This window comes from Cervus elaphus, chromosome 33 (assembly GCF_910594005.1).
Source record: "Cervus elaphus chromosome 33, mCerEla1.1, whole genome shotgun sequence".
Taxonomy (NCBI): domain Eukaryota; kingdom Metazoa; phylum Chordata; class Mammalia; order Artiodactyla; family Cervidae; genus Cervus; species Cervus elaphus.
Window position 1 is genome coordinate 31,268,696 of NC_057847.1, and position 26,634 is coordinate 31,295,329.

A 26,634-nucleotide genomic window follows, 5' to 3' on the forward strand; every position below is an offset into this window, starting at 1 on the left:
CATGCTATGGGCTTGCTGGTGACTCAGCAATAAAGAATCTGCCTGCCAATGTAGGAGCCATGGGCTTGATCCCGGGGTCAGGAAGATCCCCGGAGAAGGAAATGGCAACCCACTCCAGTATTCTTGCCTGGAAATCCCATGGACAGAGGAGCCTGGCGGGCTGCAGTCCATGGGGTTGCAAAGAGTCGGACACGACTTAGCGACTAAACAGCAAGGTTCATGCTATGCGATTATTTTATCTCTGAGAGAATTTTGCATGGTGTTTCTTGTACTTCTAATAGTGAGGACAAGGTTCAAGATAAGCCCACCTTATATGGAATTTCATTGTTTAGTAAGATTCCTTTGTTTTTCTTTTCCATTTCCTTCATTGATTCCATTTCATCAGATGAGTAAAATGATAGAATACCACAGTTTCTCTGAAAGTACAAAGCATATATATCAACTCTCAGTCTTGTCGGCAATTTGGAAAATTGGGCCATGTATGAGAGGGAGAAAGAAGGTGCATTTCAGATGGTCTCTGGTTGCCTTCAGATGGTCTCTGGTTGCCTCGTCATCATCACAATTACCATCTGTTGAGTAATTACTATGAGTTAGACACCAGGCTAAGCATATTGAAGCCCACTATGAAAGATAATTGTACCTTCAGCTACCTGCTCACGTTGAGCATGAGTACACACATACACAACACACGCTTAAGCCCACTTACATAGTCATCACATTTGAAACACAGATTAAGCAGGGAAACCCATTCTCTGATGAAGGCAGCCTTTGGCGTAGCAAACTGTAGTTCAGTTTAGGTGGTTACTTGATTCAGGAGCTGTACTTTCTCAGTTTCTTCTTATCTAACTCTAATACTGGATATTTGTGATAATATCAGGCTGCCATGGAGAGCATGTAGTCTCCCTTGTGAAAACATCAAGATTCATAATGGTTCTTTGAGCACGTGGCAATTTATCAATTTCCCTTCACAAAGTCTTCAGACTTCTCACTATTGTCATGCTCATGTATTACCTCTCAGTTAAGTAATCTCTGTTATATTCACTTGCTGCAGCCTGTTCAATCTCATCTTTATGAGATTGCTAACCCCTGCCAATTATCATTGAGACGCTACATTCTTTTATTCAACCACATTTTCTAAGAGAATGAGTCTGTTGCTATCCAATGATCAATGTCACGTTAAAGGATTTTCTTAATAGCATTCATTTAAATAGCTCATCTTAATAGTCCAACAAGCTCACAGGCTGTTTATACCAAATATAAGGTTGTATCAAATGCTACCTCTTCAACCTTTGCCATAAATTCTAACTCAGTAGCTACTAATGATAGGAAAAGATTGATAGTGGCTGGAATTAACCTTGGCAAGAAAGAAAAGCATTGTCATAGGGACCAGTTATGAGCTAACTTCTAGAGGTGTATTTGAGGACTAATTCAGATAGAGAGACAAAAGGCAAAAGTTTCTTGGCTCACCAAAAATGAAACAGTAATTTTGTAGAACTGTTGAACAAAGAACAGGATGCAAATTGTATGTGGCAAATGTATTTCACATTGCTTCTGATTTTTCCTCCTGATAGAATCTGAATTGTTGAAATACACATGGATGGTTTTTCTAAATGAAAAGTATATATATTTTACATGTTAATTTTATTGATTGTTAATATTTATTGTGTGGTTTCTGATCCACCTTCATTTCACATTTGGGCAGATACTGCAGACGGCGTTTCTCAGGAGCTCTTCTCTGCTGGCTTGGTTGATGGGCATGATGTAGTTATAGGTGAGTCATTTTTTAATGCATGTAGTGTCATGCATTTTGTTTATTTGTGTTTCCATTTACCAAATGGAAATGCACTTAGAAACAAAAGTTTTCATAAGGGAATAATTTATTCTGTGAATTTCTGAAAATTTCTCAGTTCTTATCTTTTATGTGAAAGAAGTATATTTAAGAGTCATATTTAATTTTCTGTTCCAAAAGCACTTAATATAATTCTGTCCCATTTGTCCAGACATGATTTATCCAATGCAAAACCTCACTTACTGGAGATAAAACAAAGAACCTAGAAGACTGAAAAGTCCATGACCTAGCAAGCCCAAGATCCATGCACAGAAGTATGGAAACTTCTGAGGTCCTTTCTCTGAGTTTCTCTATTCTTTGTTTGGACACAGTTCTAATAAACTTAGGTGGTGGACTTTCTGGCTCTTAGAAAAATTCATTCATTATGAAGTTTAATGGTTGGATGGAACCTAACCATCATTCAGTCCAGTTCTTTCATTGTGTAGATAAGGAAACAAATTCCTAAAGTGATTCGGTGGTTTGTCGAGGGCTTGCAGCTGGGCTGTGCCAGAACCACCACACTTTGAGACCGTGGCTTTTTCTACTACTGCTACTTTTTAGAATCAAGAGAAAGCTGCATGAAAATAGGGGAGCCTGCTAGCTACAGGCATGCTGATAGGAGCAAGAAATGACTGCTGGCCTCCTGCCAAGGCAGGGAAGGCAGAAAAGCTATAAGAGGCAGACAGGGTCATCTAAGAAAAAGTGTAGCCTGCATCTACCTGGGATGAGGGTGCAAGGATCCATATTCTGCGACAAATTCTGAATTTATGAAGATCTTATAGTGTAGCTTATTACTGCATATTTGTAATGATGACCCTAAGTAACTGAGATGAGTTAATATTTTAATAGTGTTAATTATGACATTATATTCATTATATTTTTAATTATATAATTATAATACTATAATAGTATTATGATAAAACTTTCTTTAAAGTCAAATCTAAACCAATTCTTGAAATGACTTGGGCCCCTTAAGTGATAGGTTTTAACTTAAAGAAAAATCACTTTATATCATTTTTTTTAAGTATGAAGTGCTTTATACTTTGCTTCACTTTGCCGTACAGCTAGAAACTAACACAGCATTGGAAAGCAACTATACTTTGATAAAAGCTAATTCCAAAAAATCACTTACTTAAAATAATTTCTTCCTCAATAATGTTGGAGTGTGTCACTAAGTTGGAGCTTGAGGTAGATACACTTACCCATCAGAATAATTTATTCCTAGAATCTCTGTAATTTACATCATTACAAAGTGAATTGTTTTATGTAAAAAAAGAGTCATAGGGATTTTAGTGAGATGTTGAAATTCTGACTAGAGAATCACTATCTAAGTTACTGGTATACAAGTATTCATAAATGTAAAGATACAATGTTATCTTTATAATTGGAAAAAAGTAAGCTCTTATTCCTCTTAATTATACAGGAGGTGTACCCACTGATTTTGCAAAGAAGCTCTTTTTAAAAAATATTTATTTGGCTGCATCGGGTCTTAGTTGCATCACTTGGTGTCTTCCTTGCAGCATGCTGAGTCTTTCTTGGTGGTGCGGAGATTCTCTAGTTGGCGTGCTGGCTTCAGAAGCTGCAGTACCCGGGCTCTCCAGTTGGGGCGCACAGACCCTGTAACACACAGGCTCTGTAGTTGCAGCGTGGGCTGAGTTGCTCGTAGCATATGGGATCTTAATTCCCAGGCCAGGATCAAATCCACATCCTCTGCATGCCAGGTGGATTCTTAATCACGGGACCACCAGGGAAGTCCCCACAAGGAAACTCTGACTCCTCTGCCAAGTGGTGTATATGATTATATAGACATATTTTAAAGGAGAGAGACATACATACATGCACACATACATACAGGTGTGTGTGTGTATTTTCTCATATATTCTGTCTTTCACACTTTAAAGCCTTGTGAGGTCCCATGGCTAGCTGAGTTCTTTAGTTTTCTGATCAAATGTGAGGGGGCGCTGAGTAATAAGGTCAGTTCAACTTTGGCATTTATTGTTAATTCCATACCAGAATTCTTCATGTTAATCGTTCTTAGATAAAGGTAGATTTTCTCATTTGAAAAAATGAGCACACACCTTTGTGTTTTAGTTTACTTGAAGAAATCAAAAATTAATGAAAAATTAATGGCTAGATCAAAATACCCTGTAAGGAATATCTTCCTTAAAGAGAGCTGTGGTCCATACACAAAGCAGGAAGAATTAAAAATTAATTAACAGATAAAAATTAATCAAAACACCTGCTAATACCTATTTGACAAAAAGTCGAGGAGCACATAGTCTTTTTATTTAACATGATCTTGGCAGGTGGATGACTCAGATGGTAAAGAATTTGCCTGCAATGCAAGAGATGAGGGTTCAATCCTTGAGTCAGGAAGATCCCATGGAGAAGGAAATGGCAGCCCACTCCAGTGTTCCTGCCTGGAATATTCCATGAACAGAGGAGGCTGGAGAGCTACAGTCCATGGGGTCACAAAGAGTCGGATACAGCTGAGCAGCTAACACGTTCCCTTTCACTTGGTAGGTGGCAGGTAGCGTGGAGAATAAAAGAGATTCCTGGGATGGTATTAAGTCACATCTTTATTTAAGCATGATCTTGCTTCACATCTACAGTCAAATTTAGTGTACTTCTTTTGTTTTTTTTTTTGCCCCAGGCTCAGCTGAATCTAAACCAGAGGGTTTTTGGTTGTTGAGTTTTTTTTATAAAGTGAAAATTAAGGCATAATGCGTATCCAGCTTATTGAATGTGTTTCAAATATATAACCAGAAAGCTTCTACTTCTTGATGCTGTATTTATTCTTCCCCCAGTTTTTCATTTTGCCTTTTCCCCTTCTTGGAACTGGAGTGTAGAGTGTTGGAGTGAGACTCGGGGGTGTGCAGTTGTTCCTCGTCTAGTAGCACTGAACATACCTCACAGGGACATATTTTATTTGATCATCATATCAATTATACAAGGTAAAGAGGACAGGCTGCTCTTAATAAGTATTCTGTGAGCAAAAGAGGGAGGTCAAAAGAAGTTTCTGGAACACTGTAACTTATCATGGTCCTTGAACTTGGATCTTATGACTCCAAGCCTAGAGCCGAAGCCTGACTCTGACCCTGTGTGTACAATTAATCCAGTATCTTCAGCCTTGAAGAATGGATCCAGATCACTTTAAGTGGTTTCGGTGTTTCTGGAAAAAAATGACTTGTCCTTATTTGTTTTTCCTATATGAGTAGATGGCTTATGTTTTAATTGTTGACTGTCTGATGAGCAGATGATATGTGTTTAATTCTGTCCCCTATCTCAGCCATTCTGAGTTCCTTCTGGCATAATTTTCTTCCCTTTCTACTGATTTGTCCCACCAGCACACGAACATGTCTTTATGTCTCCCATTTTAAAGCTCTCTCTTTTACACTCCCTTCTACTTACAGCTGTTTTTCTTCATCTCCTTACAACTAAACTTCTCAAAAGAATTGCTGCTGACTTCACTTCTTTTTCTGCCACTGTCTCTTGAACCCACTCTAGTCAGACTTGTGACTTGCTCACTCCGCTCAGACTGTTTCATAGCCATATCTGGGGAAAGCATACACCTAGCAGATGAAATGGCAAATCCAAGGGTAGATGTGGCTGGAGTGGAGTGAACAAGATGGAGGGAGAGAAAATACATGGACTCTGAATGACTACCTGGCATGTTCCTAAATCCAGTGGCTAATTTTCAGTGATCTGTCAGCAGTATTGGGCAGAGTGGACAATGCCCTCTGCCATGATAAGTGTGTTCATTTGCTTTTTAAGACTCTTTTCTCTCTTGGCCTTCTCACCTTATTTGTGTTTTCTTCTTAGTCTTTTGTGTTCATTCCTTTTCATCTCTCTGACATAAATATTGACATGTCCATAGACTCTTTTTCTGTGTTTCTTCTCTTTTCTCTAATCACTCACATCCTTGATGATGTCATTTAGTTTCATGATATTAATGTCTCCCACTCTCAAACTTCCACATTTCTGTCTCTAGCCCAGATGTGTCCTTTGAATTCCAGACTCATATTCATCTCTCTCTTTGGCATCTTGACACAGAAGGCTCATCACCATCCCAGATTTAATTAACATCTCCAAAAACATGCCCCTGTGGTTTCCTCTCAGTCTGCAACTCCCAGTAGCCTTGCACCCTAAGTAGGTGTCAGCCCCATCTTTTTAAGAATGGAGACAAAAGCCAAAGAGTTGTCTTTTCCTTTTCTTTTTCTCATTCTCAATATCCAGCCTGTCTAAATGACTCAAGATCCAGCCGTCATTTACCATCTCACTCCCCATCCTATTTCAGACTCTTTTCATCTCTCAGTTGAATTACTGCATTGATCTCTTCACTGGTCTCCCTGCTTCTGACTTTGCCTCCTTTCAGCATGTTCTCATCACAGCAGTCAGAGAGATCCAGGTAAAAAGTAAGTCAGATACAAAAGGCCACACATATTATGATTCCATATATATGAAGTGACTACCATAAGCAAATCCATAGAGAAAGTAGACCGTGGTTGCCAGAGCCGGAGAGGGGCATGGGAAAGGGGAGTGACTGCTTAGGGGTCGAGGGCTTCTTTTTGCGGTGATGAAAATGTTCTGGAGTTAGAAGTGGTTGCGCAACCTTGTGGCTATACTAAAAACCACTGAATTGTGCCCTTTCAGAGGGTGAGTTTTATGATATGTGAATTACATCTTCATAAAAAAAAATGTAAGCCATATCACATTAATGCTTTACATAAAACTCTGTAATAGCTTTCCATCCCATATCTCAACAGCTTACAATCCTCTGTATGATCTGTCCCCTGTCATTTCTCAGACATCTTCCCTCTCTGTGACTGCCCCTCCTCCCCGTTTCACCCCAGCCACGAGGCTTTTGCCCTGCCCTCGGCCAGGATGCTCATTCCCCAGATTCACCTGGGTATCTCCTAGTGCTTAAATGCTGCCTCTTAAAGGGGCCTTCCCTGACCGGCCTATTTAGAATTCCAACCTGTCCCCAATTCTCTACCCCCATCCTTAAAGTACTTTTCCTAATCTCTCCCCATCTAATAGGCTATATTTCGTTTATTTATTTATTTTTAACTGTATAGGATCTTCCCTTGAGCATAAGATTTTTGAAGCCCAGGATTTTTATTTTGTTAAATGCTATGTTTCCAGTTCCCCAAACTCTACATTCATATAGTTAACTGCTAGAGATAAACATATACCACCTTGAAATATACAAACATCTCATAACACTTCTAAAGAAGGCTATATTGGATTCTACTATTTTAAGAATCTTCCTTTCAAGAGTATAGAAATCAAGTAGCATTTTACAAATATGAAATATATCCCCTTGACAAAAAAGGTTGTACTAAAATATAGTCAAGTTCAATGTAGAACATTGGCATATAGAGGTTTGAGTGATTTCTTGAATGTGTATTTTTCTCAGTTTCCATAATATAAAACAGCTAACATTTAAATAGTTTTAAAAATCCTTTTTTTCTCTATCAGAATTTCCTCTTGAATCAGAGTAAATGCTTAGGGCAATATAAAAGTCTGAATAAAAGCAATAGTATATGCTATGGAGCAGTGAATGTTATGACCTTTACTATAATGTAGTGAACATAATGTTACAAAAAAATCTTCAGTACCCAGCTTCAGGGTAATCTGTCTTTAGTGCACAAACTATCACAAAGCAGAATTTAGACTGAGGGACCAGTGTAGTGACATAGAGTGATTGCTGTCATGCAAAAGCAGAGCAAAACTTAAATGCAGTGTTTGTAGTCTGAAATCATAAATGCACTTCAGTTGGGCTTCAGTGCAGCACTGCCTTAGGCAAGAAACAAAGTCCGTTTAGACTTGGTGTACGTTGGAACTAAGATTGGCAAGGCCTTTGGTGGATGTTGGTTTAAAAATAGGAGTGAACTTTGCAAGATGCAAGACAGGATGCGTGTATGAATTTGCTTCTCTTTCCTGACTGGCATGGCTGACAAGTGGAAATAAACCAGATCTGAGTACCCAACACAGTTGTTTCAAAGTTGGACCTCCAGTGAGACAGCTGAGAAAGTTGCTTCCTTAGCCTCCTAGCTCAGAAATGGTTCAGCAAAAGCAAAGGGGAGAGAACATAAAAACAAACTCATATGTACCAAAGACAGCAAAAGTTCTGAATTCTCTTCAGGTGTGATCCATGGTGTTTTTGAGTCTTTCTTGAATAAGTGTTAGGACCTCAACAATAGAAGGAACACTGATGAGTTTGTTCAGTTGGCCAGTTAACCTTTCCTGCCCAGCTGCTCCTGCTGCTGACGTTCAATCTGCAAGGCCTGATCTAGCATCCAGGGTGCGACGGTGAGTGAACGTGGGAGAGGAAGCGCTTGGCAGCTGCCTTTTGGGAAAGTGCCCACTGACAGCTCTTTGCTGGGTTTTTAATACCACCGTTTCCCCGCTTTGTAACAACATATGTCTATTTTTTTTTTTTTTTCTGCTTTAAGTGGGGTTGAGAACCAGATGTTGGCATGTCTGTTTCCTGAGAAGGGAGATGTGTTTCCACATTTATTTCTATGATTTTCCTTTGAGAGATTTTGAGCCTCGCTGACTAGTTAGGACCGCAGTGGAAGCTAATATTAGCTATATACATTCTCATAAGGTCTCTCAGTGGACTTTCAGACATTCTGTTCATGTCCCTGGCGTGCTCTTTTCCTGCACATGGAGGATCCTGTTCAAAACCTGTCTGCCTCACCATGTGTAGAATAGATGGCTAGTGGGAAGCTGCTGTGTAACACAGGGGGCCCCGCATGGAGCTCTGTGACCGCCTGGGTGGGTGGGAGATGGGAGCAGCTCACGAGGGAGGGGGTACACACACATACACACACACACAACATAGTAAAGCAGTTATCCTCCAATTAAAAAAAAAGACTCCCCCGAAATCCTGTCTGCCCTTTAAGAGTCACTGTGAATGCCACCTCCATGGAGCCTTCTCTGATGCTCACCTCCTCCCTAATGAAATCTGGAAGACAGTTTTTCCTCGCCATGAACCCCAGAGAATGGTTTTTACCTTTAATGACACATGCCTTTCATCCTACTCTGCTCCCAGAACCTGCTTTCTCTCTGTGTGGAGGTTGAGTGCACCTTTACGGCAATGCCTGTTTTTCTGGGGATTGGGACAGGCGGGGGTGGGTTGTTTGTTTTTTTTAATCTCTACTATGCTCGCCACACATAGGCATTTAAATATACTTCTGTATAAATGAATACATTTAACTCCATTTGGGAGATTTAACACTGGAGTTGTTCATGACCTGATGACCTGGGCAATACAAATATTATGGGACCCTCTCAAAACTGAAGAATAATTCACCATGATTGATTTTTTTAATTTAATTTTAAAAAATTTTTGTTTTTTTAACACCAAAACCATTTTGTATTGGGGTGTAGCCGATTAACAATGTTGTGTTGGTTTCAGGCAAACAGTGAAGGGACTCAGTCATACATGTACATGTGTCCATTCTCCCCCAAAGCCCGCTCCCATCCAGGCTGGCGCATACCCCTGAGCAGAATTCCGTGTGCTCTATAGTAGGTTTTTGTTATCTATCTATTTTAAATATCACAGTGTGTACATGACTGTCCCAAAGTCCTTAACTGTCTCTTCCCCACTGGCAACCGTGAGTTCGTTTTCTAAGTCTGTGAGTCTCTTTCCGTTTTGTAAGTAAGTTTATTTGTATTATTTCTTTTTAGATTCCACATATAAGGGATGTCATATGATACTTCTCCTTTTCCACATGTAAGGGACATCATATGATGTTTCTCCTCTGACTTACTTCACTCAGTGTGACACTCCAGGTCCATCCATGTTGCTGTTGCTGCAGATGGCCTTATTTCATTCTTTTTAATGGCTGAGTAACATTCCATTGTGTGTATATCTGTGTGTGTGTGTGTGTGTGTGTGTGTGTGTGTGTATACACCACATCTTCTTTATCCATTCCTCTGTTGATGGAGTTTTAGGTTGTTTGCATGCCTTGACTGTTGTAAACAGTGCTGCCGTGAACATTGGGTTGCATGTATCTTTTGGGGCCCTGTTTTTTTTCTGGATATAAACCCAGGAGTGGGATTGCAGGGTCATATGGTAGCTCTATTTTTAGTTTTTTAAGGAACCTCTATACTGTTCTCTATAGTGGGTGCATCAATTTACATTCTCACCAACAGTATAGGAGGGTTCCCTTCTCTCCACATCCTTGCCAGCGTTTGTTGTTTGTAGGTATTTTGATGCTAGCCATTCTGACCGGTATGAGGTATATCTCATTGTAGGTTTGATTTGCATTTATCTAATAACTAGTGATGTTGAACATCTTTTCATGTGACTATTGGCCATCCGTATGTCCTCTTTAGACAAATGTCTGTTCAGGTCTTTGGCCCATTTTATGAGTGGGTTGTTTGTTTTGATACTATTAAGCGTCATAAGCTGTTTGTAAATTTTGGAGTAGATAAATCCCTTAAACAGTTACATCATTTGCAATTGTTTTCTCCCAATCTGTGGGCTGTCTTTTCATTTTGCTTATTGTCTCCTTTGTTGCGCAAAAGCTTTTGAGTTTAAGGAGGTCCCATTTGCTTGTTTTTGCTCTTATTTCCATTATCCTGGGAGGTGGATTAAAAAAGATGTTTTGATTTATGTCAGAGAGTGTTCTGCCTATGTTTTCCTCTAAGAGTTTTATAGTGTCTGGTCTAACATTTAGGTCTTCAGCCCATTTTGAGCTTATTTTTGTGTATGGAGTTAGGGAATGATCTAATTTCATTTTTTCACATGTGGCTGTCCAGTTTTCCCAGCACAATTTGTTGAAGAGACTGTCTTTCCAACATTGTATAGTCTTACCTTCTTTGTCATAGATTAATGGACTATAAGTGCATGGTCTTATTCTGGGTTTTCTGTCCTGTTCCACTGATTTATATTTCAATTTTTGTATGATTGATTTTTCTCTCTCTTTGCCTACCTTCCCCTATTTTTCGCCTTTCTTAAGAATTGACTTTTCACATGACTTTTGAGTCTTGCCTCTTGGTAAGGAAATGTGGTTGGTCTAGAAGGCCTTCTATCTTCCACTGCTTGCTGGTGTTACAGTATTTGTTTCAAAATACAAAGTGTGAGTTGCCTGCAGCAGCATCTTATCTTAGGTGTGTATTAAAAAATGCACATTTCTTGACTCCAGCCTAGAACAACAAAATCTGGAGTCTTGGGTGTAGAATGTGGAAACTTGTATTTTTACCAAGCTTCCCAGGTGACTCTTAAATGCAGTCAAATTTTGTGGCCATCACGTTATCATCTGTATCTCCTTTTCAGTCTCACTCATCTCCTTTGCTTTTCGGCCTCAATTCTTTTCTCTCTTCAGGAATCTCTTTTAAAACTGTGCCAATTAACTTTTAAAAACTGTGTGTCTAAATGGTGTAAATGTGCGGAGGAGCCTCATCAGTATAAATTTTTACTATAATGAGTCATTACAGTTTTTATTAAAACTACAATTGCTGCTCAGGGTGCAGTAGATCCTCCAGGTGGCCTTCAGCTTTTATGTTTCCCGACAATGGCAGAGCATCTTTAGGCTCTGGAGTATACAAGCAACAGAATATTTGCTCATTCGTGAGCATATGGTTGGATGTGTGAAGTGCGTTGTTCCCCCAGCTATAGCCAGGGATATTTAAGTCTTTTGTGAGAAATCCAGGATTTATTGCACCACCATGCACTTTTACAATGCAAGTCTTAGAAAAGAGTGAACATCTTTTCCCTTATATTCAGTTCAGTGATTATTCTGTGATGTTTATTGATGTTGAAATTCAATGGAGAAAAATTTTCTTTAAAAGAAAAATAGTGTCTCTATGAAACAGTTATACTATGATTTTTAAGTGATGATTGATAATAAAAAAAAAAAGGCAGAAAATTCTGTTAGCCCTTCCTGGGTTTAGACAGGCTTGGTGTTAGTTAAATGATGTCAATAAATACAGTTGAGTGATTCCTGATTAAAAGTTGTCTGTATGTTAAGTTTAATAGTCTAGGGAATTAGGGACTATAAGTGGCTTGGGAGGACTATACTGATTACTTTCCTTGTTTATATTTATCAGAAATAAATGTTAGTCAGTTTGATATGGCATAGCATTACCATTTTAAAAACCGTGCGTGCCACTGCCAATTTGATTGTAGCTCATTGCTCCTGGTTTTCCAGATACCATTTTTTCTTTAAAAAGTCTTTATTGAGGTATTTATTCCCTAAATAGGAAGATTTATTAATTTTAATGTGAAAAATAGTATACAAAAGTTATTTTAAAATATTTGCAAGTGATAGGCTGAATCATCTAATATATAATTTCAAAGTACCACACGTTAGATGACTCACTCTCATATTCAGCAATTGTATGCTTTGGCAGGGTGGTAGAACCATAGTTTTGCTGTTTAAATATACAAAGAGCTGGCTGCTCTGTGGAATGTTCGGAGCCAGGCCTGAATAAATATGCAAAGAACATGCAGTATGCGCACGCACATACACACTCAGCATTAATTTAGTCTCAAACCTAAAAGTTAATGTATCTTTAAGTTTATCTAATTGCATCAGAAAGATAGACTGAAATATAATATAATTTTTGTTGTAACAAAGCTATCATTTCAATTATCTTTTGACCATACTCCTCCCACCCATCCCCAAAATTCAAGGAAATTCAACAGAAGAAATGTTTTCCTAGAAAACCAAATTTCAGAAACCTAAAAGAAGCTGCCTCCTCCTGTGATTGAATCCACTGCCAGCCCCAGCCACCCTCTCTGCTTACTGATCTGCAGATTCCAATGCAAAATGATTGACTGTCCAGATAAGAGTTCACAGACTTATTGTTTATGAAGACATCTGATTTGGGAGGAGAGGGAAAAATTCAAAATTACCTTTCAAAATGTGAACAAAGATTATTTCCAGAAAGTTCTAAAAAGCATAAAATCTCTAATTTCCCCCAAGGTGTTTTCAGTTTCTGTGTCATATGATTATGAAAGCCCTGGTTTTCTAATTAGCTTTGTCACTTTTTATTTAGTTAGGAGTTGTGGGTCCTCTTTAAAACCACTGATAGAGATAGACTCCAGTTAAAATCTGTGCTTAATTTCACTTATGTGAAACAGACTTGCTAGTAGATTAGTCTCAGACATCCACTGTCAGTGGAGTCTTGGTTTTTTCAGTTACTTTCAATTGTCCTGTTTTAATTCATGTTAATCTGTCTCATAACTCTGGAATCAGATCTGACTGAGGATTACATTCAATTCAGCCAAACTTTCTGACTATAGAATTACAGTAAACCCCAATACCAATCCCTGCTTATAATGAGAATGTCTTTCTGGTGGAAGTATAGTAGGTTTACTCTGGTGCAGGAAACCTAGTTTTTCTGATATATATTTTTCTAATGCTTTTAAGTATATAGGACTTAAAGGAAATGGCTCTTTTGTGGAATAGTCTGTTTCATTTCTAGATTTCTGTTTTGGGTTGTTAGTTTGTGTCTGTATGTGTTTACCTACTTCAGAAATTTCTGGCCCATGTGAATTTTACTATTTCATCAGTAGTACAATACTGTAGATAAAGAAGGCTGAGTACCAAAGAATTGATGCTTTTGAACTGTGGTGTTGGAGAAGACTCTTGAGAGGGGGGATTGCAAGGACATCTAACTGGTCAATCCTAAAGGAAATCAATCCTGAATATTCATTGGAAGGACTGATGCTGAAGCTACAATACTTTGATCTGATGCGAAGAGCCAACTCATTAGAAAAGATCCTGATTTTGGGAAAGATTGAAGACAGGAGGAGACAGGGACAACAGAGGATGAGATGGTTGGATGGCATCACTGAATCAATGGACATGAGTTTAAGCAAGCTCCAGGAGATGATGAAGGACAGGGAACCCTGACGTGCTGCAGTTCATGGGGTCGCAAAAAGTTGGACATGACTGAACAACAACAAAGAAGCTGCTTAGTTGTACTTGTTAGTAGATTGACAAATAGATCTCTTAATCCTAAACCAAATCTCTGCTGCTTTTTTTTTTCTTGTATAACAGAAACTCCTTGTATATCCAATCAAAAACATATTAAAGCCAAGAGAGAAAATTAGGCCAACAGTTTTGATAGAGTGTGGGCATATTTTCATTTTATTTTTGGCTTTGTATCTAATTTTAACCTTGATCCTATATCTTGTATTTGGTTGCCGGTTTTTGTTTTTTTTTTTTTTTTTAAGAACAAAGAAGTCCTTCTTGCTGATTCTTAAGAACACCTACTTCTTAATCCTGCACTATTTAATCCTACAGTATTTAAGTTTAGCATTCAAAAAGTGTATGATAATGTTTCACCTCAGATTCAGACCTCAGACAAGGAGAGACTTTGATTGGTCACATTCTAATAGACTGTGAAACACACCCTTGTCTGATGAACCACAGAACCATCCAACAGGAATTTGTAGTCAGGGTAGCATTTGAATAGCCATGGGTATAAAAGCCCCTTCTGGCCAGAGTACCCTATGGTAGAAAGTGAAGAAAGGCTGGCTGTCCCATTAGATTTGGTGGACAGGTTTTGGTGGTGTTTTTTTAAAAAAAATTTTGCGTAATATTTAATAGCAAAATGCCTTAATCTTCACCCTTAGGGAACTTGATCCGATATGAGAAGTTTGTTACTTGAAATGAGAACATTAAATTTAAAGCATCTTTTCAGTAGTAGGTCCCCTGGTGGTCTAATTTGTAATAGATTTTGAGATTCCTTAAACAACGGACTGGTTCAAAATTAGGAAAGGAAATACATCAAGGCTGTATATTGTCACCCTGCTTGTTTAACTTATATGCAAAGAACAACATGTGAAATGCTGGGCTGGATGGAAGCACAAGCTGGAATCAAGATTGCCGGGAGAAATATCAATAACCTTAGATATGCAGATGACACAACCATTATGGCAGAAAGCGAACAGGAACTAAAGAGCCTCTTGAAAGTGAAAGAGGAGAGTGAAAAAGCTGGCTTAAAACTCAGCATTCAGAAAACAAATATCATGGCATCTGGTCCCATCACTTCATGGCAAATAGATGGGGAGACAATGGAAACAGTGACAGGCTTTATTTTCTTGGGCTCCAAAATCACTGCAGATGGTGACTGCAGCCATGAAATTAAAAAATGCTCATTTGTTGGAAGAAAAGCTGTGACAAACCTAGACAGCATATTAAAGCACAGGAATTACTTTGCCGACAAAGGTCCACCTTGTCAAAGCTATGGTTTTTCCAATAGTCATGTATGGATGTGGGAATTGGACCATAAAGAAGACCGAACACTGAAGAATTGGTGCTTTTGACTGTGGCATTGGAGAAGACTCTTGAGAGTCCCTTGGACTACAAGGAGATCCAACCAGTCAATCCTGAATATTCATTGGAAGGACTCTTGCTGAAACTCCAGTACTTTGGCCACCTGATACTAAGAGCCAACTCATTAGAAAAGACCCTGATGCTGGGAAAGATTGAAGGCAAGAGGAGAAGGAGATGATAGAAGATGAGATGGATAACATCAACAACTCAGTGGACATGAGTTTGAGAAAGCTCCAGGAGATGGTGAAGGACAGGGAAGCCTGGCGTGCTGTAGTCCATGGGTTCACAAAGAGTCGGAGATGGCTGAGCGACCAAAGAGCAACAACCAGTTTGTAATGGTGAGGTGGATCTTTAGAAACTCAGCATGCTTGTGATCCTTGATGTCACTGAGTAGATAGATCTGGGGTCAGAATTCTATTTCCAGTTCTCTGTGCTTTCTCATGTGTCTGGGATATGCACGGTCAGAAGGACAGGAAGGGCTTCCAAATGGCTTATGAGTAGCCTTCCCTGTGAGCCAACTATTCATTCCTCACATAGCCTTCTCACTGTTTTGCTTCTAATCCTAGCAGTTGTCAGTGGAATCAATTGATAAGGTAAAATGGCATACTCACAAATCTAACATCTCATGACATGGTTTAGTTGCTCGGTCATGTCCAACTCTTTGCAACTCCATGGACCACTGCCTACCAGGCTCCTATGTCCATGGGATTTTCCAGTCAAGAATACTGGAGTGGGTAGCCATTCCCTTCTGCAGGGGATCTTCCCCATCCAAGGATTGAACCTGGGTCTCCTGCGTTGCAGGTGAATTTTTTACCAACTGAGCTATTAGGGAAGCCCATAGAAAGGTAGAATACAGGTGAGAGGATATGGATTGGACAGCACAACTCTTAGGAAGGGTGAAAATGCTATAGTTTATCTGACTCATGCGCTTCTTGGCCACTGGCACAGTAGACTGGAGCTCTAAGTAGTTTTTTAAAACTGAGAAGTTGGCTTTCTTATATAGTGCTCATGAAAATTGTTACTAGTTAAGCAGTGGGGATGAGAAATTAATTTTTTTCAGGGTGAAATTTTTCATGTCATAAACAGAATTCTACACTTAAGAGAACTTTTAGCAGTGGCTCTACATGATTAATTTGCAATAATTAAATGTAACAGCTCAGGCTTGCTGATATAACCTGAAATACCCATGCAGTTCAGATGTGTACAGACTAAATAGGTTTTCACTTCAGTTCAGTCACTCAGTCGTGTCCGACTCTTTGTGACCCCATGAACCGCAGCACGCCAGGCCTCCCTGCCCATCACCAACTCCCGGAGTCAACCCAAACCCATGTCCACTGAGTCGGCGATGCCATCCAACCATCTCATCCTCTGTCATCCCCTTTTCCTCCTGCTCTCAATCTTTCCCAGCATCAGGCATTTTCCCCAGCCTCACGCTTTTCCAATGAGTCAGCTCTTCGCATGAGGTGGCCAGAGTATTGGAGTTTCAGCTTCAAAATCAGTCCTTCCAATGAACACCCAGGACTGATCTCCTTTAGGATGGACTGGTTGGATCTCCTTGCAGTCCAAGGGACTCTCAAGAGTCTTCTCCAACACCACAGTTCAAAAGCATCAATTCTTTGGTGCTCAGTTTTCTTTTATAGTCCAACTCTCACATCCATACATGACCACTGGAAAAACCATAGCCTTGACTAGATGGACCTTAGTTGGCAAAGTAATGTCTCTGCTTTGTAATATGCTGTCTAGGTTGGTCTTAACTTTCCTTCCAAGGAGTAAGCGTCTTTTAATTTCATGGCTGCAGTCACCATCTGCAGTGATTTTGGAGCCCAGAAAAATAAAGTCAGCCACTGTTTCCCCATCTATTTCCCATGAAGTGATGGGACCAGATGCCATGATCTTAGTTTTCTGAATGCTGAGCTTTAAGCCAACTTTTTTTACTCTCCTCTTTCACTTTCATCAAGAGGCTGTTTAGTTCCTCTTCACATTCTGCCATAAGGGTGTGTCATCTTCATATCTGAGATTATTGATATTTCTCCCAGCAATCTTGATTCCAGCTTTTGCTTCCTCCAGCCCAGTGTTTCTCATGATGTACTCTGCATATAAGTTAAATAAGCAGGGTGACAATATATAGCCTTGACGTACTCCTTTTCCCATTTGGAACCAGTCTGTTGTTCCATGTCCAGTTCTGACTGTTCTTAGCCAACAATGATATATGCTCCTCTGGGATGTTACTGGGAATCTCTACAGAAATGTTCCCAGGGCCCCTTGAATCACTTTGGTGCTGGTTACGATGTTGCACCCTCACTGGCTCCCACTTTTTCATGCCCAAGAGACTCTTAAGAAGCCACACCAGTGTCACCAGCCAACATGAGGGCCCGAGCATCCAGCTCAGGAGTGCTGCTTCTGGAAGGTCCTGGGGGCTTCCTATTCTTCAGTCACAGTGGTCCTGCTTTCATGCAAAAGTGAGGATATTGGCCTTCTACCACACTTGTCATCCAGTCCCTGAAATTGCTCTCCCTCATTTACTCCATAAATAAAGTACTCGGTCTGTGCTGTCCTGAGTTCCCCAGGTAAACCAGAGAGACAGAGTTCTTGTCCCCCTTGAAGGCTGCGGTCTTCAAGAGAGGCAGACGTAAATGAATACACAGGTAGAAGTGAACTTAAAAATTTTGAGAAGTATGCAGGAAAAATAGTGTATATAGAGACAGTAACAATTGGGGGTGCTCCTCATTGAGATTCAACATCAGAATGAGCCCCACCGAGGGAGAAATATTCACCAAGGGTGAAGTCTTAGATTTTGCCTGGCTGTTCTGGGCAGACACACAAGTGTGCAAAGATAATGAACTTTGTAAAAGAGGACCAATGTGATCAGGAGAGAGGAGCAAAGAGAAGGTGGTATGAAATAAGGCCAGACAGGAGTGGGGCCCGCATAATGCAGGACTTGATAAGTAGCGATTTGCCGTAATGCCTTGTGAATACTATTATAAGTTCTAGTTGTTCAACTTTCAAGTCTCTAGGTAAGTAAAGTAGAAATCTTGCACCTTTTTTGCCTTTTTCCTATCAGGGCAAATAAATGCTTTCCCTTAGCCTCATTCATTCTGTTAGAGAATCTTTAGTATTTAGTTTACACAAGCTTGGATCCCTTTGCTGCCTGGACTTATGCCTGTTTGACCACGGTGAGGAGGAATTACAAAAGGAAAAGGCAGTTGCCCTAGAGGAATTGAGAAATAAAAGCTGAAGTGATGTCTCAACATTCTAGGTTCATTTAAGTTTGAGGGCATTGAAAGTGACTTGTGATTTATTGTTTGGGGATCAGGAGAATTTCAGAGATGCCTTCCAGTATTTCTGAATCCAATTATACTATCAAAGGGAAATTAGGATTCCTAGAAAAGGCAAAACTTCGACATTAATGGCAGGCATTTTTTTTTTTTAATTGATTGCAACCAGAGGGCCTTCATGTGTATTCCCAAAGAGGATGAAGTATATTTTCCATTTGAAAATATTGCTTAATTCTCACACAATTTATGGAGTGGGCTAAGGTACTGCTATACATACAACAGGATTATTATCATTATGATAGAGCACAGAAGACATAAAATATTCATGTTCATTGGGTTAAAGCAAACTTGCCATTTTGAATCCATTCATTAATTAGTCAGGGACGAATACTCACATTACCTGAAGCAGGCTCTCAGGTGACCTCATAGTCAGAATGCAGACACAGTAAAAGGAGTTCTTGTTTGGCTACCCTTTGTCCTAGTAAACCGGATGTAGATCCGGGACAATGTTTTCTCACAATGGTGATTTCTAGAGTGTTTGTAAACTAATAAAGCTGTCTGACAGGGATGGTCATGCTTTTTTTTTTTTTAAACCCCCTCCCCTCTACTGGCTTTATTCTCTATGCAGTTCTTTTTAGGAGAAAATCCTTTTCTAACTTCTCAGGGGTAGAGGTAGTAAAAGCATTCAATGGCATAGAAATTTCTAGGCTCCTTTAACTGTCATCTCCTGTGATTATTTAAATAACTGATTTCAGATTGGTTATTAGTAAGTTTTGGTGAAATCAAATTGTACATATCCCTTAAATGGCTGCTTTCCACGTTGTTCACTGCTTCTTATGATTAAACTGATAAAGCGTCCTCTGAGTGGTTTGTTTTTGTTTGTTTGTTTGACTGTGCTGAGTCTTGGTTGTGGCATGTGGGATCTAGTTCCCTGTCCAGGGATCAAACCCAGGTCCCCTGCATTGAGAGTGCAGTCTTAACCACTGGATCACCAGGGAAGTCCCAAAACAGCCTCTGTCTTATTTCTTAGACTCTCCAAATCTGAAGCATGTAGAGACTGTGTGGTGTAGGGAAGGAGTGCCCACTTTTGAATCAGACAGCTTTGAGTTCAGATCTCAGTTCTGTCAGTTATTAGATGTGACACTGGGAAGTTAGTTCATCTCTGTAGTCTGCAGTTTCTTCTTTCCCTGTGGAGGGACCCACTTAACTCATAGAGCTGTGGTGTCTTACTCGATGACGTGGAGAGGTTGATATGACAGCCTGCCCACAGAGGCGCTCGGTGAGTTCTTTCCTCTTCTGTTTTGGAGCAAGTTCATCTGGCCTCCTCTCCACTATAATTCTTTGGTGAAACAGCGCTGTGGTTTCCCAGAATACAGTGAAGCTCAGGTCGTTGATGGGAAATGGAGGTAGAAACTCCCACTGGGACAGAATGACCACCGCACTGTGGTCCACATAGAGTTTGTGGGAGTCACCACGTCACCTCTGCCGCCTCCATGCCAGCCGTGGGAGTTACTGTCTCCCATTACTCCTCCAGTCCAAGCGGTGCTGGAGAGTGGTATGAAAACAACTAAATGTATAAAAAATAACGCATTTGAGTCCGTTCTAATGAGGTGGATGAAACTGGACCCTATTATACAGAGTGAAGTAAGTCAGAAAGAAAAACACTAATACGGTATATTAATGCATATATATGGAATATAGAAAGATGGTAACAATGATCCTATATACAAGACAGCAAAAGAGGCACAGATGTAAAGAACAGATTTTTGGACTCTGTGGGAGAAGGTAAGGGTGGAATGATTTGAGAGACTAGCATTGAAACATGTATATTACCATATGTGAAATAGATGAACAGTCCAAGTTCGATGCATGAAGCCGGGCATCAAAGCCAGTGTACTGGGACAACCCAGAGGGATGGGATGGAGAGGGAGGTTCGGGATGGGGGACACATGTACACCTGTGGCTGATTCACATCAATATATGGCAGAAACCACCACAATATTGTAAAGTAATTAGCCTCCAATTAAAATAAATAAATAAATTTTAAAAACAACAACGAAATGAACATGGACACTCAGGAGCAGGCAGCTAGATAATTGGTCCTACCCAACAGATTACTGGTGGTCAGACCGGAGGTGTGACTCTCAGGATGCCTCCTTGTTTATAGTTTTCTGCCTGCTTCCCTGTGACTGAAGTTTCTCTTTCCTACTGTCTAGAGGACCTCTCACACGTGCGTACTGTGTGGCTGAAGAAGAGAGGTCTGGAGAGAAGTGTGAATCCCCTTGTCCCCCGTGAGGCTTGCCTTTGAGCCCTACTTCCATAGCCATGAGCTACCGTTTTCCCCCTCACCTTTTGAGTTATAGTTCCTTCACCACAGACCTGCCTCTTCCTCTGATACTTAGCAGCAGCAGTGTCTACCAGCTTCAGGAGGAGTCTACACCTCTGTCTCAAGGAAGCTCACACTTCTTTGTCATAGGCGTGTGGCCATGCTCATCAGCCTCAAAAGGACAGCTCAGACAGAACACAACGCAATAAGCCTAGTATTGCTACAGAATAGCCAACTTCCATGAGCTTCACCTGCTACATTCAGTGGTGCTCTCTGTTCCCTCTATGAAATGCACTGGTGAAGCCCAGGACGCTGGGAGATGACCCTCCAGTCTGCCCTGCCGCTGCCCCCATGTCTCCTCCCACCAAGGAGGTTCCATGTTTAAAAAGAGTTTGTTTCCACATTTGTTTATGCAGGTTTGAAAGTGAAAGTTAGTGGCACAGTCGTGTCTGACTCTGCAATCCCTTGGACGCAGCCTACCCCACTCCTCTCTCCGTGGAATTCTCCGGGCAGGAGTACTGGAGTGGTTTGCCATTTCCTTCTCCAGAGGATCTTCCCAACCCGGGGATTGAACCCGGGTCTCCTGCATTGCAGGCAGATTCTTCACCAACTGAGCCACTTACTTCTTATTAAAATCATATCATTTAAATAACTCATAAAAGATGAGTTCAAAAAGTGAGTTGTTTGTCCGAAAAACAAGTGGCATGCTTCGGGAAGTCCGTTCATAAAGGCAAATTGTTAAACACAAACTATTGTTACATTTGGTATGGAAAAAGATCGTTGTAAAAACAAAAGAGATGTTGAAAATCTGTAATTTTTTAAATGGCCTTGATCCTGTATCACAATGTTGGTAAAGGAGTGTACATCATAAGATTTAAGTTAAAACATTAATTTTAAAGGTTTTTGTATCACAGTTTTATGTTTCCCTGCTTGAACTGCCTTTTTACACTAACCAACCAAACACTGCTGCTGACTTCATCAGAGAAGGGTGTTTCTTCTATATCCATACACAGGACTGGCCCAGTCCAAGATGAAAATGCAGAGTCCCTTGTTTTAAAGTTAGCAAGTTCAGGATGGTTATTGCAGAGTGTTAAATCCAGCACAGAGTCTTCTAAGCCTGGGAACCTGTGGAGGGTTACTAGCTCTCTGACTGTCTCTAATGCTGAGGAGCTTCCCCTGGTGAGAGGCACCAGTTGTTGTGAATTACTATTTGGAAGGTTTTTATCCTGAGCCAAATCCACTCTCTTTAATTTTGGCCCCTGAAGCAATACAGAACACATCTAATCCCCTTTTCAAATATTTGAATAAATAATGCCAAAGCTCTCCTTATCTCCTCTCCTTAATGAACTTTCTTGCATGGCAATATCCTTTTTAAAACCTCCCTCTTATCTCATCTCTCTCAATGTCCTGTCATTTTTCTGACTCCTCCTAAAGGCTTGTGCCTGTCAACTTTGTATACAAACTCCAAATTCCTAATGTGACATGGGAGCTGCAGGGCTTAGGGACCCCTCATTTGTGAGAGGAATATGACCTTTCAGCTAGTGGCATCAAATACTATATGATAATTTTAAATAAAATAGATGGCATTCTTTTATATTGAACTTCTCAGCCCCCCCCAAAAAAAAAACACTTTTTAAGTTTTTTCATGTTTTTATTACTAATATTTCAGATATCCAGGGAAGTCTGTAAAGTACCATAGACCCACAGGCTCATCACTGAGATTTAATTGTTGACATATTTGCTGCTGATCAGTTCCTTCCTTCATCCCCATTCCCCTCTGGATGCTACTTAATCCAGTGTGCTCTTACTCTGTGTTTGTATAGTTGATTTTTATGACCCGAAGGTTTTAACTTTGTCTGTTATTATTTCTCTTTGCTTGGGCCTGTACATGGGGTCTCTGTAGCTGTGCTCAAGACCTCTCTCCAGGGAGTGCTAAAATGAACACTCTCTTTGGAATAATTTTTTAAGTTTATTAAAATTCTATGAAATGAACCTTGAAAGCATTATGCTAAGTGAAAGAAGTAGACACAAAAGGTCACATATTGTATGATTCCATTTATATGAAATATCCAGAATAGATAAATCCATAGAGACAGAAAGCGGATTTAGTGGTTGCCAGGAGCTGTGGCCAGGTGAGGAGGGTCGGGGGTGACCAGCTGATTGATGGGTATAGGGTTTCTTTTGGAGATGTTCTGGTTCTAGATAGAGATGGCAGTTGCACAACATTTTGAATGTACTGAATGTCCCCAGATTATTCACTTTAAAAAGGTACTTTTTTGTTCTGTGAATTTCATAACAATAGAAAAACAAAGCCCATAAAATGTTGTTTAAATATCAGCATTGAGCCTTGCACATAAATATTGAAATCAGTAATGCAGTACGAGTAACTACTCTGAGTATCGTTCACTGCACACCTAGGTTCAAGTGCTGCTTTTTTCTTGGTAAGTGGGAAGATGGTTATCAACAGTGCAGCTCTTATCGAGAGTGTTTTAAGAACAAATTAAGTTCATGTAATACTTGTGCCCACATGTGTGATACATGTGCCCACGGCAATGGTAAGTTCTATAAGTTTTTAGAAATGTCTTAGGTACTGGTATGTACTCATGCCATTCACTTAAGCTCTTCACTGGTTGGTGTGAGACTGTATTCCAGAAATGGCAAAAGAAAGTGGTTGGGTCAAACCCAGACAGTTTTCCTTTGGGAAAACCCCAAAGGAATCTCTCCTAGACAGAGTGTAAAAACTGCTCTATTTGTGTTTAGCCTGTTGACATTCATTTCCAGATAAAATATATCATTCCTAGCGGACGATGATGTTTTAAGAAACTGATAAGACAAAGGGAATCTTTTTCTCTATAGTTCTGTGTTTTTGTAGGGACACAATCAGTGCCTACCAGGAAGCCACACTGGGTGAAAACAGATCCTTAGCACTTTGAAGAATTTGAATGATTCTGTAGGAGAAAGCGCTTTTTCAGTTGGAGTGATTTAACAGAAAACTCTCATAAAATGGTTTAACAAGAAGGACTTCTGGCTTAGAGAACTGGAAGTGCGGAGAAGGGAAGGCTTCCGGGTTGTTCAGCATCTCACCAAAATCAATCAGGACCCGAGGTCTTTTCTTGCTTAGCCCAGTTCTCCATAGCTTTGACTTTTTATCCCAAGGCTCATTACCTGCACTGTCCTAAGAGGCTGCCAGTCACAAAAAGCGCTGCATGTTTCCAACTTCATATTTGGCTTTTTGTGGTCTTACTAAGGAGCAAGAAAGTTTCTCTCTTAGAACCTCCCCACAATCCTTTCCCCCTGTGCTGTTGTCCACATTGGCTTACCACCTGTCTGCCTAACCCTGAACAGGCCCTGTGGGGGTGGGCACTGAGACCCCCCTAAACCCAACGTGGAGGATCAGCCACTGCTGGCCCCGTGGGCTCTTTGCCCATCTTTTATCTTTTAAAATTGTCATCTTTTTAAACTGTCTTCGTGTAGACAGTCTTCAGAAATATTTATTGTGCTGTGTTTAGGTTATGCCACGGCAGCATAACATATCTTTGAAATGTTCTATTGAGGTGTGCTATTTGCAGCCCATTTTCAAAAGCAAGAAATAGTAAAGAGAAGGAAAACCCAAAATATGCCACCCTTTGTGCTCATATTTCATTGGCAAGTACCTCATACTTGACCAAGGAGGAAAATGCAGGTTGTTTATGCACCCCTTTTCTTGGATTTTGCATGCTGTTTAGTTTGTTTTTAATAGGCAAGTCTGCTTTTCAGGTTGATGCACACTTGGTGCTTCATTGCTGATGGTGTTGTTTTGTTCCATTTCTTTAAGTGCATTTGGTATGCAGAAGTTCAGCCTTCATTATGTATCATAGACTTTCCCCCTGACTTTAAACCGTGACTCCTTTTGTTTGAATATGTAAAAAAATATATAAGTCCCAAACTGTGAAAAAGTGATTTTTAAAATCACTTCAGTCTGCATTTTCTATCTCAGGTCTTAATTTAATCACAGTTCTTGAGGAAATGAGCCTAGGCAGTCTTAATTGAGTGTTTCTATGCCTGTGGAATTTTTTTCCTCTGTCGCCACACCAAAATTGAAATCTGTTGAGCTTCAAGTTTTTACCTCAACACCTCAGAAGCACATTTTAGTCTATAATCCATCCCCCATCCTTTCTTCTGCCCTGACTCCGATTCTTTTTTTTTTTTTTTTTAAATTTTTTATTAGTTGGAGGCTAATTACTTCACAACATTTCAGTGGGTTTTGTCATACATTGATATGAATCAGCCATAGATTTACACGTATTCCCCATCCCGATCCCCCCTCCCACCTCCCTCTCCACCCGATTCCTCTGTGTCTTCCCAGTGCACCAGGCCCGAGCACTTGTCTCATGCATCCCACCTGGGCTGGGGATCTGTTTCACCATAGATAGTATACACGCTGTTCTTTTGAAATATCCCACCCTCACATTCTCCCACAGAGTTCAATAGTCTATTCTGTATTTCTGTGTCTCTTTTTCTGTTTTGCATATAGGGTTATCGTTACCATCTTTCTAAATTCCATATATATGCGTTAGTATGCTGTAATGTTCTTTATCTTTCTGGCTTACTTCACTCTGTATAATGGGCTCCAGTTTCATCCATCTCATTAGGACTGGTTCAAATGAATTCTTTTCAATGGCTGAGTAATATTCCATGGTGTATATGTACCACAGCTTCCTTATCCATTCATCTGCTGATGGGCATCTAGGTTGCTTCCATGTCCTGGCTATTATAAACAGTGCTGCAATGAACATTGGGGTGCACGTGTCTCTTTCAGATCTGGTTTCCTCAGTGTGTATGCCCAGAAGTGGGATTGCTGGGTCATATGGCAGTTCTATTTCCAGTTTTTTAAGGAATCTCCACACTGTTTTCCATAGCGGCTGTACTAGCTTGCATTCCCACCAACAGTGTAAGAGGGTTCCCTTTTCTCCACACCCTCTCCAGCATTTATTGCTTGTAGACTTTTGGATAGCAGCCATCCTGACTGGCGTGTAATGGTACCTCATTGTGGTTTTGATTTGCATTTCTCTAATAATGAGTGCTGTTGAGCACCTTTTCATGTGTTTGTTAGCCATCTGTATGTCTTCTTTGGAGAAATGTCTGTTTAGTTCTTTGGCCCATTTTTGAATTGGGTCATTTATTTTTCTGGAATTGAGCTTCAGGAGTTGCTTGTATATTTTTGAGATTAATCCTTTGTCTGTTTCTTCATTTGCTATTATTTTCTCCCGATCTGAGGGCTGTCTTTTCACTTTACTTATAGTTTCCTTTGTAGTGCAAAAGCTTTTAAGTTTCATTAGGTCCCATTTGTTTATTTTTGCTTTTATTTCCAATATTCTGGGAGGTGGGTCATAGAGGATCTTGCTGTGATTTATGTCGGAGAGTGTTTTGCCTATGTTCTCCTCTAGGAGTTTTATAGTTTCTGGTCTTACATTTAGATCTTTAATCCATTTTGAGTTTATTTTTGTGTATGGTGTTAGAAAGTGTTCTAGTTTCATTCTTTTACAAGTGGTTGACCAGTTTCCCCAGCACCACTTGTTAAAGAGGTTGTCTTTTTTCCATTGTATATCCTTGCCTCCTTTGTCAAAGATAAGGTGTCCATAGGTTCGTGGATTTATCTCTGGGCTTTCTATTCTGTTCCATTGATCTATATTTCTGTCTTTGTGCCAGTACCATACTGTCTTGATGACTGTGGCTTTGTAGTAGAGTCTGAAGTCAGGCAGGTTGATTCCTCCAGTTCCATTCTTCTTTCTCAAGATTACTTTGGCTATTCGAGGTTTTTTGTATTTCCATACAAATTGTGAAATTCTTTGGTCTAGTTCTGTGAAAAATACCGTTGGTAGGTTGATAGGGATTGCATTGAATCTATAGACTGCTTTGGGT

General features: G+C 40.1%; 1 protein-coding gene across 1 annotated transcript in view; it reads left to right on the top strand.

The window, feature by feature from the left end:
- STK39 (serine/threonine kinase 39) overlaps positions 1-26,634 on the top strand; it is a 315,028-nt gene that overhangs the window by 246,529 nt on the left and 41,865 nt on the right. Inside the window, exon 16 of the mRNA XM_043894916.1 lies at positions 1,703-1,771. Within this exon, the coding sequence (XP_043750851.1) occupies positions 1,703-1,771 (69 nt within the window). The remainder of the gene's footprint in view (positions 1-1,702; positions 1,772-26,634) is intronic.